General features: G+C 39.4%; 1 protein-coding gene across 4 annotated transcripts in view; it reads left to right on the top strand.

Annotated features, from left to right (window-relative positions):
- The window catches only part of KCNB2 (potassium voltage-gated channel subfamily B member 2), a 206,415-nt gene that overhangs the window by 11,587 nt on the left and 178,243 nt on the right, over positions 1–16,585 (top strand). For 2 of the 4 annotated variants that reach the window (XM_068932517.1, XM_068932518.1), the window contains exons 2-3: positions 2,005–2,099; positions 5,216–5,900. In XM_068932517.1, coding sequence (XP_068788618.1) covers positions 5,322–5,900 — 579 coding nt within the window. In that variant the 5' untranslated portion in view covers positions 2,005–2,099; positions 5,216–5,321. The remainder of the gene's footprint in view (positions 1–2,004; positions 2,100–5,215; positions 5,901–16,585) is intronic. The other 2 variants (XM_068932515.1, XM_068932516.1) reach the window with 1 other exon arrangement.

The raw sequence follows: 16,585 nt of genomic DNA, 5'->3' as shown, positions 1-16,585 counted from the left end.
AGTGCCGCTGCCTAAGTGTGTTCCCTGGCAATCTTTAATCTGCTCGCAGGGACGTACCCATCAAATGTGACAAAAATGCTAAGGACTGAAAAAAAACCCAGTATCTCAATTTGAGTAGCCAAAATTATTGGACACTTTTGGCATCTGTGACCTTCATTTCTCCATTATAAAATAATAGTAATAATATCCTCATAGTGATGTTGAGAAGATAAATTCTCGGATACCCTGGAAGCACTCAGATAGGATAGTGAGAGCACCCTGAGGAAAATTCATCATTTTGAATGTCATGTTGGATTTGCAGTAGGGCAAACTAAATAACATCAGAGGCCAAATACTGAATGAGAAGGATAAAAAGAAATGGTAAAAAATTACCCATTCATACCATTCAAAACTGCATGCGTGTGAGGCAGGGGAGAAGCCTAACCTTCGTTCTGGCTTTTCCTAACTTTTGGACTAGTAGTCTTTACAGTTTTAACATTTATTTAATGCAAAGAGTTGGCTTTGGTTTTGGGAGGGCTTTATTCAATATTATAGGTATTTTCCTGCAAAGGCATTTTATCATTGCAAGGGGAAAAAAAATGTTCTGTTGGGAGTTGCTCTATATCTGTATTATAGATTTGTGGTTTGAACTTGTGTCTTTCTTTACTGACTGCTAAGCAGCGCTGGTCAGCAGTAGTCTGGCATTACCTTCCTGATGTAGGCCCTGATGAGGAATAGCTACATTTCTCACCTTTCCAAGTGCAAAAACAGTATGGTGGAATCACACATAGCCAAAAGGTTTGAGGCAATAAACTAAAAGGAAAAATACTGTAAACCTTTTCAGCACAAAAATTGCAATATCTGAAGAATTTGATTGCAGTAGCTGAAGGCCAGAACAGCCTTTTAAAGATTTGTAAAGGTAACCTTGATTGTGTAGTTTTGTGATAATGAAAGATCTGCAGTTATTTGGTGTGAAATTTATAATGCAGATTATAAAATTAAAAATGTTTTGTAGTTAAAGTAGAGGCTGTTGGTTACCTTGTGTTATAGGCACACTTAGAGACAGGAAAAAACTGCACATTACGATATTTTTACAAAATTGTTAGTGGGATACAGAAAGTGTAAATGAAGAGTATCATGAAGTAGACTAAAACAATTTTTTTTAAACATTACTTAATTCATTACTTACGTATATTTCAATGAAAGAAGTACTGTACAAAAAGCAAATACACTCCTCACTTTTTAGGATTTTTCATTTGGGAAGATGCTTTTTATTTTTGATCTTTTCAAAGTGCCACATGCTGTGAATGCTGGTACAAACAATAGTAAAGGTGGCCTTTGTGCATAGCGTCTTGGACCCGGTCCTCCATATGCTAAACTTAATGGTGTTTCACTGCTGACTTCAGCGTGACCACAGCTAACAAGGATTTTTAAAGCTTTTTAGAAAAGCCACATTTCCTGAAGTAGGAAGATGCAAGCAATAATTATACTGTCAAATCAAAAAATGTTTTATCAGCTTAGGCCAGTGTTGGTGACACTATAATTTTACATTGTTTAACGATTCTGTGTGGTAATTACACTGCGTAAAAGCTAAAACAATGTGTAGACTTGCATATATTTAGTTTTTGTAATCAGAAAAGCAAATGAGGGTATGGTTAACCTAAGATTAATCAGATCAGCTTCATGGTTTCTGCTGTGTTTTGCTTGATATCGCTAATACTAGGGAACACATTAACCAAAAAGAAAAAAGAAAAAAAGGAGCAATCTCTAGAATTCAATAGTGAATAAACTAATGAACTTCTGTAGAAATTGCTTGAAGGCATGACTGATTCCGTGGAGAATGACAGAACCTTGCTAAAAATTTCTGAAATCGTGTTTTATTATGTAAGACAGACTATAAAAGAGAATCGCTGTTGTGTAGTAAAGTCTAAAAGGATTTTTTTTGTTAAAGGTTATAAATATTTCTTCTGAGGATAAATATCCACTTATAACTGATTAGTATTTATGTGATTATCTCTATTTCAGAAGACTGATAAATGCATCCCAGAAGTTTAGGAGATGCTTAAGTAAACAGACCTTGCACAGAAGCACCAAAGCACTGAGTCCTCCCTTCCACTGAGGTGCGCAAGGGCAGTTGCTACTTTTTCGTTCTGAATGAACTCGCACGCGAGGATTGTGGGGTTAATTCATGCCAGCCAGCTTGATTGTGATAGGAGATTTATTTTTGCAAGTGAAGTTATCAGATTATCTTCTTCATGAATGAAGGTAAATGTTACAGGCTTAAAGCCTTATGTAAATAGGTGGTGCAGAGCTGCTCTGAGTTGCAGCAGGAGATGAGGAGTGAGATTTGCAGTGCAGTACTGGAGGCAGAGTGAGAAGAGGCACAATCTTTTGGTGCCTGTTTTTGAAATAGATTGAACTTGGCAGTGAAACTGCCAAAAAGGTGGTGTTTTGAGTTGTAGCCAATATGGGAGTTAACAAGACAGTGAGTTCTACACTCAATAAAACATCAGTAAACGTCTACATAAATTAAATATAACTCCGATGGGTAATTTTATAGGGACCTTTCCTTCTCCCTGATGTTTTGAAAGTCTCCCAATACCTGTATCTTAGGGGACTGAGCTTTATTATTACTTCATCTGTGATGGAGGAAACTTTTTGAAGTTCAGGTATAATGAGGTCTAGTATTTTAAATGTTATCCTAGGAATATAGGCAACCCTGTCATAAGCATGTCAGGCTTCTTCAAATATATCAACAGCAAAAGGAAGACTAGGGAAAATGTGGGCCTGCTGCTGAATGGGGCGGGTGCCCTGCTAACGAAGGATACAGAAAAGACAGAGTTGCTGAACGCCTCCTTTGCTTCAGTCTTTACTGCTAAGGCCAGCCCTCAGGAATCCCAGACCCTGGAGACAAGAGAGAAAGTCTGGAGAAAGGCAGACTCTCCCTTGGTTGAGGAGGCTCGGGCTAGAGATCATTTGTGCAAACTTGACATCCACAGATCCATGGGCCCCAATGGGATGCACCCACGAGTGCTGAGGGAGCTGGCAGATGTCATTGCTAGGCCACTCTCCATCATCTTGGAAAGGTCCTGGAGATTAGGAGAGGTGCCTGAGGATTGGAAGAAAGCCAGTGTCACTCCAGTCTTCCAAAAGGGCAAGAAGGAGGAGCCAGGAAACTACAGGCCTGTCAGCCTCACCTCCATCCCTGGGGAGGTGACGGAACAGCTCATCCTGGAGGTCCTCACTTAGCATGTGGAGGACAAGAAGGTGATCAGGAGTAGTCAGCATGTATCATGCTTGACCGATCTGATAGCCTTCTCTGATGGGATGACTGGCTGGGTAGATGAGGGGAGAGCAGTGGATGTTGTCTACCTGGACTTCAGCAAGGCTTTTGACACTGTCTCCCATCACATCCTCATAGGCAAGCTCAGGAAGTGTGGGCTGGATGAGTGGACAGTCAGGTGGATTAAGAACTGGCTGGATGGCCGAGCTCAGAGGGTTGTGGTCAGTGGCGCAGAGTCTAGTTGGAGGCCTGTAGCTAGTGGTGTCCCCCAGGGGTCAGTCCTGGGGCCAGTCTTGTTCAACTTATTAATCAATGAGCTGGATGAAGGGACAGAGAGCACCCTCAGCAAGTTTGCTGGTGATACTGAACTGGGAGGAGTGGCTGACACACCAGAAGGCTCTGCTGCCATTCAGAGGGACCTGGACAGGCTGGAGAGCTGGGCAGAGAGGAACCTCCTGAAGTTCAACAAAGGCAAGGGCAGGGTCCTGCACCTACGGAGAAATAATCCCATGCACCAGTACAGGCTGGGGGTTGACCTGCTGGAAAGTAGCTCTGCAGAGAAGGACCTGGGTGTCCTGGCGGACAACAAGTTAAGCATGAGCCAGCAGTGTGCCCTTGTGGCCAAGAAGGCCAATGGGATCCTGGGGTGCATTAGGCAGAGTGTTGCCAGCAGGTGGAGGGAGGTGATCCTGCCCCTCTACTCAGCCCTGGGGAGGCCTCGCCTGGAGTGCTGTGTCCAGTGCTGGGCTCCCCAGTACAAGAGAGACATGGCACTCCTGGAGAGAGTCCAGCGGAGGGCTACTAAGACGATGAGGGGACTGGAGCATGTCTCTCCTCTGAAGAAAGGCTGAGAGGGCTGGGCCTGTTCAGTCTGGCGAAGAGAAGACTGAGAGGGGATCTCATCAATGTGTGCAAGTATCTGAAGGGAGGGTGTCAAGACGATGGGGCCAGACTCTGCTCCGTGGTGCCCAGTGACAGGACAAGAGGCAACGGGCACAAACTGAAACACAGGAAGTTCTGCCTGATCATGAGGAAAAACTTCTTGACTGTGAGGGTGACAGAGCACTGGAAGAGGCTGCCCAGAGAGGTAGTGGAGTCTCCTTCGCTGGAGATATTCAAAACCCGTCTGGATGTGATCCTGGGCAATATGCTCTAGATGACCCTGCTTGATCAGGGGGGTTGGACTAGATGATCTCCAGAGGTCCCTTCCAACCTTGGCCATTCTGTGATTGGTATGTGCAAGCCTTGCTTATATAACAGATATGACTGTTCGGTTGGCTGCAGAGGCATTAGGATTCTTTTGACCTATTTGTAAAAAAATCAGGAGTGTTTGGTGCTAGAAAGTTTGACTTACCATGAATGCAAGTTAAATTGGTCAGTAATATTTGCCTGTGAAGTGATATAGTAAATCGAGATTTGGAGTGGGAGGTGGAGGCAGGTGGTTTGGCTTCGCAGGAGATTTTGATATGCTCTAATTGTTTAATTCAGGTTCAGAGCAAATCTCCCAAATTTGAATTTTTCAATAAATGGAAGGTAGCCCTGGTTGCACTTTGTCTTTGTGGATATCCCTACAATCTTTCCGTTAGTCTACCTCAGAAATGAATTGGTAAGTAATGAGATTTAGCTGACATGGCTGTGTCAGAAGCTGATAAAAAAAACAAAAAAAGCCAAAAAACAAGCCTTCTGTACAAACTGTCATATCTGATTTTCATGAATTCAGAAGTTCCAGTGATTTTTTTTTCTCTGCTTAGACATAATGCTCTTAGCCATACCAGTTGTTCCAATGGTTCCTTATACTTCCACAAAAGAGTCTCACTTTAGAGTGAGCAAATTACCATCATTAGATTTTCATCTGCATATGAACGAGTGGAAGTGGGGAGAGAGAATCTTACAAACAAGTAGTTTGGGGAACATGTTATACATTGCAAGATTCTAATTTTTTGTCTTTTCCAGCTTCAAGAATGGGTCTGTCTGTCTGAAGAGGACTCTTCCCAAGTATTTGTAGTTTCCAAGCTCATTCTCATAAAGACTCTGGCTTTACAACTGCATCCTTTTCAAAATGGCTGAGAAAGCTTCACCAGGGATGAACAAAAAGTCTTCAAGGTCCACCCTTTCTCTGCCTCCAGAACCAGTGGAGATCATTAGGAGCAAAGCCTGCTCACGGAGAGTTAAAATAAATGTAGGTGGACTCAACCATGAAGTGCTGTGGAGGACTTTGGACAGACTTCCAAGGACACGATTAGGAAAGCTCAGAGACTGCAATACTCATGAATCTCTGCTGGAAGTATGTGATGACTATAATCTAAATGAAAATGAGTATTTTTTCGATCGACATCCAGGAGCTTTCACTTCCATTTTGAATTTCTACAGGACAGGGAAACTACATATGATGGAAGAAATGTGTGCTCTTTCTTTTGGCCAAGAGCTTGATTACTGGGGGATTGATGAGATATATCTAGAATCCTGCTGCCAGGCAAGATACCATCAAAAGAAAGAGCAGATGAATGAGGAGCTGAGGAGAGAGGCAGAGACCATGCGAGAGAGAGAAGGGGAAGAGTTTGATAATACCTGCTGCCCAGAGAAAAGGAAGAAACTCTGGGACTTGCTGGAGAAACCCAACTCATCTGTGGCAGCAAAGGTAGGGTGAACAGTACGTTTAACACAAAGATGTTGGAAAGTGGTGTACATGATGCATATATTTGGCACGCATGATTCAATCACTTTCACTAAAATATTTAGAAAACAGAAGAATCTATGAATCAACATATCATGAAGTGAATATGCGCAATGAAATATCTAAAACCCACTGAAATCAGCAGAAGGAAACCTGGTGATTTCAGTTGATTTTAGGCAAGTACTACATTTCAGATTTGTTGTGTATAAGCAGAAATATATATATCTGTGTGATTGTTAATGGACTTCATATTTAAGTCTTTGACAAAAATATCACTACAGAACACTACTTACTTCCGTGCTAGAAAAGCATTTGGTTATGAGAAATGTTCTGCTAAGTCCACGCTTGTTTTGGAGTATCAGTATTGAATCTTGTGCTATTACAGGCGTTGTATAGGTGTGATATCACTGTCTCATAAGGTGATCTGAATTAGTTATCAAATATTGTCAACAGCCACTTCCTGTCATGGTTTTACACTGGTCAAGGATTGCAGTATGTTATCTCTTACAATACGCTTTTACAGTCGTACATTAGCTCTCCGTATAAACATTAAAGTGTTAAAACGTATATTCTGTCTGAACATGAAGAAAAGTCTCTTTACTGTGAGGGTGATTGAGCACAAGAACAGGTTGCCCAGAGAGCTTGTGGAATCTTCTTCCTTGGAGATATTCAAAAGTCATCTAGACATGATCCTGGGCAACGTGCTCTAGAGGACCCTGCTTGAGCAGGGGGGTTGGACTAGATAATCCTCAGAGGTCCCTTCCAACCAATTCTGTGATTCTGTGATATAAATGAATTTATAATCCTGGCCCAGTACTCACATCTTTAAACAGGCAAGTTGGCAAAAGTCTCATTTATACCATGGAAAAGTTTACCCTTGCTAGGGAAGCAAGACTGTACAGCATGAGATTTTGGTACTGCTATTTAAAATATAGATTTTCTTGAGGAACTTCATTGGTTCTATTTGTGATGTGAGGTATTATTTAGTATGAAGAAAATTGTTGAAGTTTTTCCCCGGTAGAAGTGTTCAGTATTCTGATGATCATGTTAAGCTTAACTGGGCTTTTATTTTCTTCTATCATTAATATTTGTATTGGATGCCACCCTTGAAAAGACTAAGGTAAGTATTAAAATATAATGGTGGAATTTATAAGTGTTCTGGACAAAAAAAAAATCCTAGTAAGGATTTTCCTTACAATAATAATTTCTTACTATTAGATTCTTACTAATCTTACAATTTCTTACTATTGCTCCAAAATACACACTTTTTTTTTTGTTTTTCACTGTGGACTGCAAAACTGATTATGCAAGGACTGACTTGTGCCAGAATTTTATTTATGATGACAGAATATAAGGTTCAGAACTGGAGTAAAAGCTGACAAGGAAAAAAAAGGAGGGTATTCAGAATATTTTAGAAAACTCTGTGAATACATTTTCTGTTTCTGAGATTCATATTCTGGGCCATATGTTCCTCTCCAGGAGAAGGAGCAGAGGGGAAGCAGATGGGCATTAAGTTGTGCCAAAAAGGGTTCAGGGAGGCTGTGTTACACACCATGATCCCCTGGTACAAGCTAGCATCCATCAGCCCCCCTTCAAGCACTTCTGTGACACAGCTGCCACGCAGCCTGCAGAAGTCAAGCGACCAGCTTCTTAGTCCTGCACATCTTCAGTACAGCACTGTTTAAAGCATTAGTGATGTGATCTGTAATAGACCTCACCTCCTCCCGGGCACAGAAGTACAACTGCGGTGTGAAACAGCAGCTCAGCAGCGGATCCGGCTTCCCCACTTGCGGTGGGGAGTGAGGGGCAGTGATTGAGCCCCTCGTGGAGCCAAGTGAGTGAGACACGCTGCGTGTGATCTAGGAGACGATCCAACAATATACAATTCCTCATCACATCCTACACCGTACTTGGTAAACAGATTTGAGGGGAGCAGAGATATGATTTGAGGAGACTGAAAATTTGAGTGTTTGCTTGTAGAATCTTTTCTTACTTTCTTTTTAGAAGTGAAGTCTGTTGCCCGTAGGGCTTAAGACACATATTTAATTAATGTTTTTCAAATAATATTTTAAGTTGAGTATCAAGACAATAACATGTAACAGATGAACAGGGCAAAACTAAAATACTAATTCTTAAGTTCTTTGACTATGGCCCTGCTTAGCATTTGATCGTTCTTTGACCTGGTAGATAAATGTGTAAATACAGAACAGTTAAACTTATACCAGTGATTGCAGTGTCCCATCACGGATTTACTTGAAAATAGTTAGGTCAGCTCTGAGCTTTTAAGAAAATCCCTGTTTGGCCACTCAGGTCAGATTTCTTCTCAAGTTTTCAAAAAGAAGGTAGCTGTTTCTTTCACTTTGCACGATTTCTAAATATTTATTTTGTACCTTTTTACTTCCCTTTTCCCTCCTCTCCTGGCTTGACTGAATGTTACAGGTCTATGCTTTCTTGCTACAGGGAATTCCATGTTGCAATGGATAGCTAGTTTTTTATTATTTAAATTGCCTTCTATCTAAGTTATTTCCATTTCCTGTGATTGCTGTGATCGTAGCAGTAGGAGGTCATGAACTCAGTTTCTATTTCTAATGATCCTTAGTGTATAAATATACTTATGGGCCAAAATTATGCCCATGGCATCTCAAACAAGACAATAACATGATTGTATAGCAAAAGGATGCATAGCATAAAGGAGAGCAGAAATTGTTGCACCACATTTAGAGTTTTGAAATATAAGCAAACAAGCAGAGTTTCATGTAAAGCCAAGTATATTGGGAATCAGCCTCACGTGCTTTCAAACACTTTGGTGTCGTCACAGAACGTGCTAGGTTTTGTGGCAAGTTTCTTATCTAAAGCATTTGGATAATGCCATTTTCAGACTTCTATCCTTTTGCTTCAATATGCAGCATATTGCTAGTTTGTCCTGTAACAAGAGACAGAACCACCTTCTTTCCTCTGTAGAAATAAAAATGCTCATCTGCATCACCAAGGTGGCATGCAGAGTCCCCAGAGACAAGGGGGCTAGAGCTGCCGCTCCTGCGGCGTTACCTCCAGCCGCTGCACGCAGCCGTGGTGTCCACTTGGCAAGGAGCAACTTGACTGTCTTCTAGTTTAAGGGTGAAATGATTCCTGGGAAGGAAAGAATTAAGGGATTTTTAGAATGGAAAGACGAGAACAAAACAGGGAAATAGGATCATGAAGCCTAAAACTCTTAATGTTTTACTATCTTTCCAACTTCTAAAGAAGCAGATGAAAACAGTGCAATGTACCCTGCTACTCTGTAGACGCCTGTTCAGTCACTTAGATGCAGCATAGAACCTAAGCTGTTGGCAGGGACAGATTGCTTTTTAATCCCTTTCACGGAAAAGATTAGGAATGTGAGATAAACATTCAGGTTTGGTTTTTTGGGATGTGAGCGTGTCTTGCCACTTACTGATCCAAAGTTTACTGAATTAAGAGGGAGTCTCACTTTGGATTAAGCACCTCAAGACAAATCCTGCTCTTTTGGACGTCAGTGAAGGCATGCCATTGACTTCATTGACAAGAAAGTGGGACACCTGCAGAACACACTAAACAGCAGGTATTTCACAGTATCTGTGACAATAAATAGGAAAGAACGAGTTGTTTATGTGACATGGAATAAAAACTATGATTAGCAAGTAAGAAGGGAATATGAAATACCAAGTACTGCTGCACAATGCAGTGTAGCTGGGGTACATTTCAGTATGTTTTTTTTTTTTTTTTAATTTTAGCAAATGCAGGTGTGCACTTCATCTCAGTCACCAGTTAATATCTTCTAGGTATGACAATTCTTGCTTAGTCTTCATGCCGGCAAATCTCTCTGTGAATTCAGTAGAGGTTTTAACTGAGGAATGCAGGATTTGGCTCCATTTTCCCATGTTCTTATTAATAAACTTTTAAAATCTGATTAAGACAAAAAATATCCACAAGTTGGGCTAGTTCAGCCATGCAAAGTGATAAGAGATGGGAACCGGTGCTGTGAATTAGAAGGAACAGGAATTTTGTGTATTCCTCATCCTAGAGCAATTCCTTTACCAAACTAAAGAGTTGGGTAAAGTTCCTCTTATGTTCTTAATTCCAGAATGACATTTGAGTTTTTAGACCAGGTATTTAATTATACCTTTCATGTAACCAGTATTTTGTGAAAACTCCATTTGAAAAAAAGTTATTATTTTACCAATGCATAGTGTAGCAAAGTCAAAACAAAAATACATGTTGAAACTTCATGGCAGAGAGGTCTGAAACAGAATAGGGTTTCTCCAGAGTAGGGTCAGGATACATATTTTTTTTTTTCCAGGACTGTCTTCTCTTTGAGATTTTCTTCCTGAAGCTTTTTTGGAGATTTTGTTTGGGAGGTAAAAAAGCATGATTTGGCCTTTTAATGACAATTTCCTGACCTTAGACAGCTTTCCTCGAGCAGTAGCAGCACTGACCGAGGTATCAGTAGTCTGAAAGTCCTCAACAAATACCAGTATGAGCAGTGAGTTCAATGGACATTGGTTGACTTGAGTGGGATTGCATAGGTCCATACGGTACAGGTACAAGTCTGTAGCTTGCTGGGATATTAAGCATGGAGTTAACTGAGCTGAGGCCTTGTTAACTACACATGTGTTATAATGTTCTGTGCAGTGCAATTGAAAAAATCAGAGGAGCTGTACTTTGGAATCACTGTGAATCGAATGAAACTGTAATTTCAGTTTTTCTCTCAAAGAGTTAATTCGTGAGCTCCTGCATTTATAATTGTGTTTACAGAATTAAAAAGCCTAATTCTTTTCTCACTCTTGCTTTATTTTGATGAAACTTACTTGGACTAAATCCTAAATAAATATGGAATGTTTCAAGTGCAAATGAGCTACTATAAATATATAAATATAGAATGAAGGAGGACAGAAATAAGTGGAATATCTTGGAGAAATGGAGAGCCTGTTTCTGCCTAAAGATATTTGAAACTGACTCAATCATCTTTCACTATTAATGGAGCATACCAGAGTATATTAAATATCTTACAGTGCAGTTGTCAATAAATATCACTCAGATTTTCCATTTTCTGTGTTTTGGTATTTTGGACAGGTTTGTCCTTTGAATTTAACTGACAAGTAATTGTTTAGGATTGATCTTTCATGTGCAAGTCATTGTTTCTCACATGAATATTTCCTTCAAAGCCTGGTGTGAATATGATCAAATAGCAAAAGGTAGTAAAATAGTTTAGTCATTAAAAAATTACTAGTCAGTCACACTTTATCCTTGACTTTTGCATAACCCTTGCTGATGTATGTACACAGAAGGGGAAAATACTGGTCTTTGTCACCTCGCAGCGTGGGGTTTACCTTCTTTGAAGTTATCTGAAACCTGATGGAGTTGAAAGTGTTCTCTGTTAATTGTTGGTCTCACTTAATATGGCTCATCCGTCCTTATTTCATGGCTCATCTCTCCTTATTTTATTTTCTGTTTTGTTGATTTCTTTTTTTATTTATTTTGCATTACGGACTGTAACGTGAGTATTCCTGCTTTGTGAAAAGCACACTAATTTATCAGCTAGCTAATGTATCATCCATTATAGAAAGTATAATTATCCCAGCCTAACTGGAAACCATGAGGAGTTTTTGTGCTGCATTCAGTAACTAACCCTGTACGTTAAAAAAAAAAAAAAAAGATGGGTAATTCAGGTCACTGACATTTATCTAACTACCATATGTATTATGGCTAGGCTTGCCACACTGACTTGCTAAGGGAGAACACAGTACATTTGGGACCTGATTCATATTTTCCACAAGTCTGTTGTACATATAATTTGCACTGACTTTTATTTCTGTTTAGACTTCCTAGAGTAGGTGAGGACTGATCTTAGGATAAATGAGAATTAACAAACTCCTTATCCATGCCTTGAGAACAGAGCTCAATGGCATATAAAACATTCTTGCATTCCTTTGCAAGGCATCATAAATTAACCCGTAGATTGCTGCACACAGTGTTCATTAAGTGGCCAACCCTAATTAATGGCACACCAGTGATTCTTCTGGGGTTGAAGAACACATCATATATGCTCAGAGGACATGAGGAAAACTGTTAGCTGGTTGTATGCAGTACAAAGAAGAGTTAAGACACATAAGAAAAGAATTTATTACCAAGTGAATGTTTGCACTAGGTATATCAGATGCAGTGTTCACACGAAAGAAATACTTTTTCTTATGTTTACAACCTTTATTATGTTACATGAACAAAACACATCTCCTCCTTCTGTCTTTGCTTCAGTTTAGGCTTACATGTTCTGGGCCATCCTGGTTTGGTTACATATTTCTCCCTACAAAATGCTATATTTTATGTGCTTTCTGGTCTAATTGTAGACCAAGGTTGAAGATGACAGAGAATTAAGACTGTGCCTTTCTTAAAGCAAGAAGTATGGCTTTTGTACTATTTGAGTTCCCACAAGTGTCTGTAAAACTTAGAGCCTGATATCATTTGTTCAAGATAAGTGGAATTTTCTAGCTGACGGGTGGGTTGAACTTCTGTTGACCTCTGGTTTCAACTTAATTTTTTGGAAAAACTGTTCTGAATATATGTGAATATACTACTAGGAATGTTATAGATTGTATTCTCACTCCCACTATTTTAAAGACAAACAGCTGCTGGAACTGAAGTTATGGAAAAGCATAGATGATGGTCACTGATAAACAACATGTATCTCCATCCCACCTTCATTTCTGGCCAGGACAATTATTGTCCCTCTTTGCTTTTAGAGAGAACTAATTTTTTGTGCCAACCTATAAAATCAGTCAATGTGACTGTAAGACAAAGAGTTGGTATTTGATCTTCGTCATTCATATTTAATAACTAAAGTGTTTCAATGCCTTGAGAGATAACTGAATATATTGTTTTTTCAGTAGATATCATATCAAGGAACACAGTAGATTGCCAGTAGTTAATTGATTTTGTTTTAAAAGTTTATGTATGCTGACTGTTGAGTTGGTCAATAAAAGATTATTTACCTTCTTGACTTCTCATATGAAGTATCTTATAACTCCTGATTCAGCATTTTTGGTAAGCCTGAGTGTCATAGGAAAACAGCTACATCTGGTTTGTCTTGCTCCGGAGGTGTTCAATACCTCCGTTACATAAGGGTTCCTTCCAGACATGTGATGTTATCTGTGGCATGCTGAAAGGTCTGACTTTAAAGTAGCGCTTACTAAAAACTATTACTGGAATAAGTAAAATGTCCTTAAACTAACCTGTTTATTATTGACACTTAATTTCTGTAAATCAAATGCTTAAATTATGGAAGCAGCGCCAGAGGCAAAGATACAGTGAGTCATATTCAGACAGTCTATCACTGGCTTCAAAGAGTGGTACCAGGGAATATCCCCATTCATTTCATGAACAGAGAAAAAGGATCTTTCCTACCTGGAGCTGTGAGAAAAGGCTTCATTGACTCTTGCTTTATTGATACACTGAGGAAAATTAAAGAGTACTGATGATTAATCTTGTCAAAGGGGGAAAAAAAGGCAAGAATAATTTTATTTAAATTGGGAGAAATCCATTCTCTGTATTTGGAACTAAGATTTGATCGGTATTATTTTGTAAAATAAAGTTTTAAGGAAATGACTAGAGTGTGTTTGTACTGGTGTCACCATTCACAGAATCAAACAGCAGCTTGCTGTAGCACAGATAAATGTGCTAGGATTTAGAAGGTACAGGATTACAGTGAAATACTAGAGAGTACAATCTGCATGAGAACAGCCTATATTCCAAAGCAGGCCCTTTTCTGTAATAGGTAGGTGACAGAGCGTTATTCTGATTTACACTAGCCCCATATGAGCTTCTTATGTTAAGAACAGAATTTAAGCTTACGCTGATTGCTTTTTTTTTTTTTTACCATTCTTTATAACCTGTTTCTAATAGTTGTTACGATAAATTGAGTATAGTCCAGCATCAATTGCATATACCTTATAAAATATGTATTACAATATTTCTGGTTAGGATAGTAATATTCTGTACACGCTGACATGCCCCTCAGTAAAGTTGGCGGCATCCTGCGAGCTGGCTTTTCACCTGCGACATGTCACTTAAGCTGTGTTGTGGCCACGTGGACAGACCAGAGTGTTGTGCCCTTTACTTCACCGAGAGGCATGATCACATGTCCAAAAAAGGCTGCGTTCCCCTTGCATATTCTCATAAGCAGTTGCCAATGTATTGTCTTCTCTCGTGTAAGATACTTGGGAACAATCAGGTCACAAGGAGATATACTAATAAATTAAATTATATGAAGGTGATGTTATTTAAAGGCTTATTCAAATCAAACCTGTTAGAAGCAAAGCCTGTATTTATTCTATGGACAAACAGGCTCCGTCCTGCTTTTGTAAAAGCTGAAAGCGTAAGAAGTCCACGTGGTATCCTGCAGGCTGGCCTTTCTGTTTAGCTCTCTGATTCTGTTGCAAGACGAAGAAGAGCAAATGACCGCTCCCAAATGACCAGAAAGCTAAAGAGATTCTCACATCTTACTTTTTTCAAAAAAGCATGATATTTGTCATGACATATGGTCTTCTGTTTGAAGGGGCTATGTGAATATTTGACACACAGGACTGAACCCCAGCTCCTCTGAGGGAGTACTTACCTCTCAGGAATATTGAAAACAGACATGTGACATTGGCACAGCTGTTTCAAAGTGGCTTTGAGATCAAAAAAGTATCCCAGTGGAGTCTTTTTATGAGGAAGCCACAACCTGTTCTTCATATGCATTGGTGGTTTTGGCTTTGGAGATGCATACAATAAGGCCAGGTTCTCAGAAGGAATAAGTAAGGGTGGTTCCTTTAAAGTGTATTTGATTTACACTGGCTGGGACCCAGACAAAAGCCCTGCTTTTGAAGTTGTTTGGTTAAGTGTACAGTATACTTTCCACATGTGTGTTATGACATTATGAGGGAATACCTATACCTCAAATATCATACCTGAAGCATGGCTTCTGGTATTTCTGAGCAACAGTGGAAAGGGGCAAGTTGGCTTTGAAAAGCACACTTAAACCCTGTAAAAATCAGGTTTATTATTAACAAACTAGCCCTTATTTCCCAGAAGTGTATTAGTGGTTACTGGAGCTTTTAGTCAGACATGTCCTATGCGTAAGTATATGTTATATTTACAAATCTGTTTGTCAAAATAAGTTTCAAACAAGATTCTTTTAAAACTCAAATTACTACACAATAAGAAAATGTGTGAGGTGGTGGAGGCAAGCAGGACAGTGGGTTCCTCCGGGAACTTAAGCACCTACAAACTGCCTGAATGATATTTGCTGAATATTCTAGTCATCTTGTGGCTAGTTATTATAAATAGTGATACATGATTTGTTCCAAAGTCTAGAGAAATACAGGAGCCAAAACATGGGGTGCGAGCCAGAAGTCTGAGGAGATTTTGATCTGAATTATAAGGTGATCCTCTGAGGTTGGACCAATCCTATCTGAACTTTGAGGTTCTGATTAGTTTCTCACTAAGAAAATTTTTTGCATGATGCTTGTGGGAAATATGTTCCACTAAGCTCCTAGCTAAAAACTGGCACTTCACTGGGCTAAAATAAAAACCTTTTAGGATTATCTAAGCTTTTCTGTTCTAGCCTCTAAAAAGTAAGTTAAGTAGAAGTCCAACAACAGCAAAGTTTTCCTTAAACAGCTCTTAAAAGAAGATCTGTTTTCTCCAATGGAGTAATGAGTTTTATTGATGAATGCTGGAGCATAGTTGTTACCCAGGGCTCAGTGTTTTTACTCATCTTTCACTGGGTCCCTCCTGAGGCAACCACAAGGGTGAGATGTCACTTTACATAGCTTAGGTATGGCATGCACCAGAAGTATCCCAAGGGCGGCCAAGTTGCAGTGATAGTTTCGGTGTCACTGGTCCCTTGCAGAATGCCCCGTTGCAAGTGATGTACTTTGTGACAGCTCAGTCTCACTTGACTTGATTCATCGTATTATTTGAGGTCGTATTTTCAGTGAACTCCTGAGATGATGCCATTGTTTGGACTTCTTCAGTCAGTCAGGTGTCTGTGACAAACAACAAAGACATTAAGTTTTGTTTAAAAACTCATATTTTATTTCCCAAGCACTATAATCTCCTTTAGGATTGCTTACTGAAGGCTCTCCAGGTGATCTGTCTGTTTTGCTTTGCTGAAGTAGGTAGCAGTGTGTTTGGCTTTTTGGGAGCTTTTTGGGAGAATAATGGATTTTTCTAAATTAAAGCAGTTACGGTAATTCTTTTGCAGGCTGCAACAGATCATTGAATAAATGTTACAGGCTTGTTCTCTGAACAAACATATTTCCATTTCTATTGTTTTCACAAAGCTTTTATATTTTCATATGTTATCCTTTAATATTTTTTCTATAAATTTTTTTATGAACTTAAATGAAATTTTAAAAAACTGTTCCAAGACTCTTAGTCTAAATTCTGTGCAAATACAGAATTTGTCTGATTATAACACATGAAGACTTGGCTACAGGCCATGAGTTCTGTCAAAAAATTGACATTGACTTGAAAGAGGTTTAGATTGTTCCTACTGCTTTTAACACAAAAGAGCAAAACATCTAATAGAAAAAGGGTACATAGGTATATGGCCAGTCCTGTTTGATGGAACCCTACAGCCTTGCTTACAA

Source organism: Struthio camelus, chromosome 2 (genome assembly GCF_040807025.1).
Source record: "Struthio camelus isolate bStrCam1 chromosome 2, bStrCam1.hap1, whole genome shotgun sequence".
NCBI lineage: Eukaryota > Metazoa > Chordata > Aves > Struthioniformes > Struthionidae > Struthio > Struthio camelus.
Note: the sequence above shows the minus strand (reverse complement) of the source record. Positions and strands in the feature narration are given on the sequence as shown.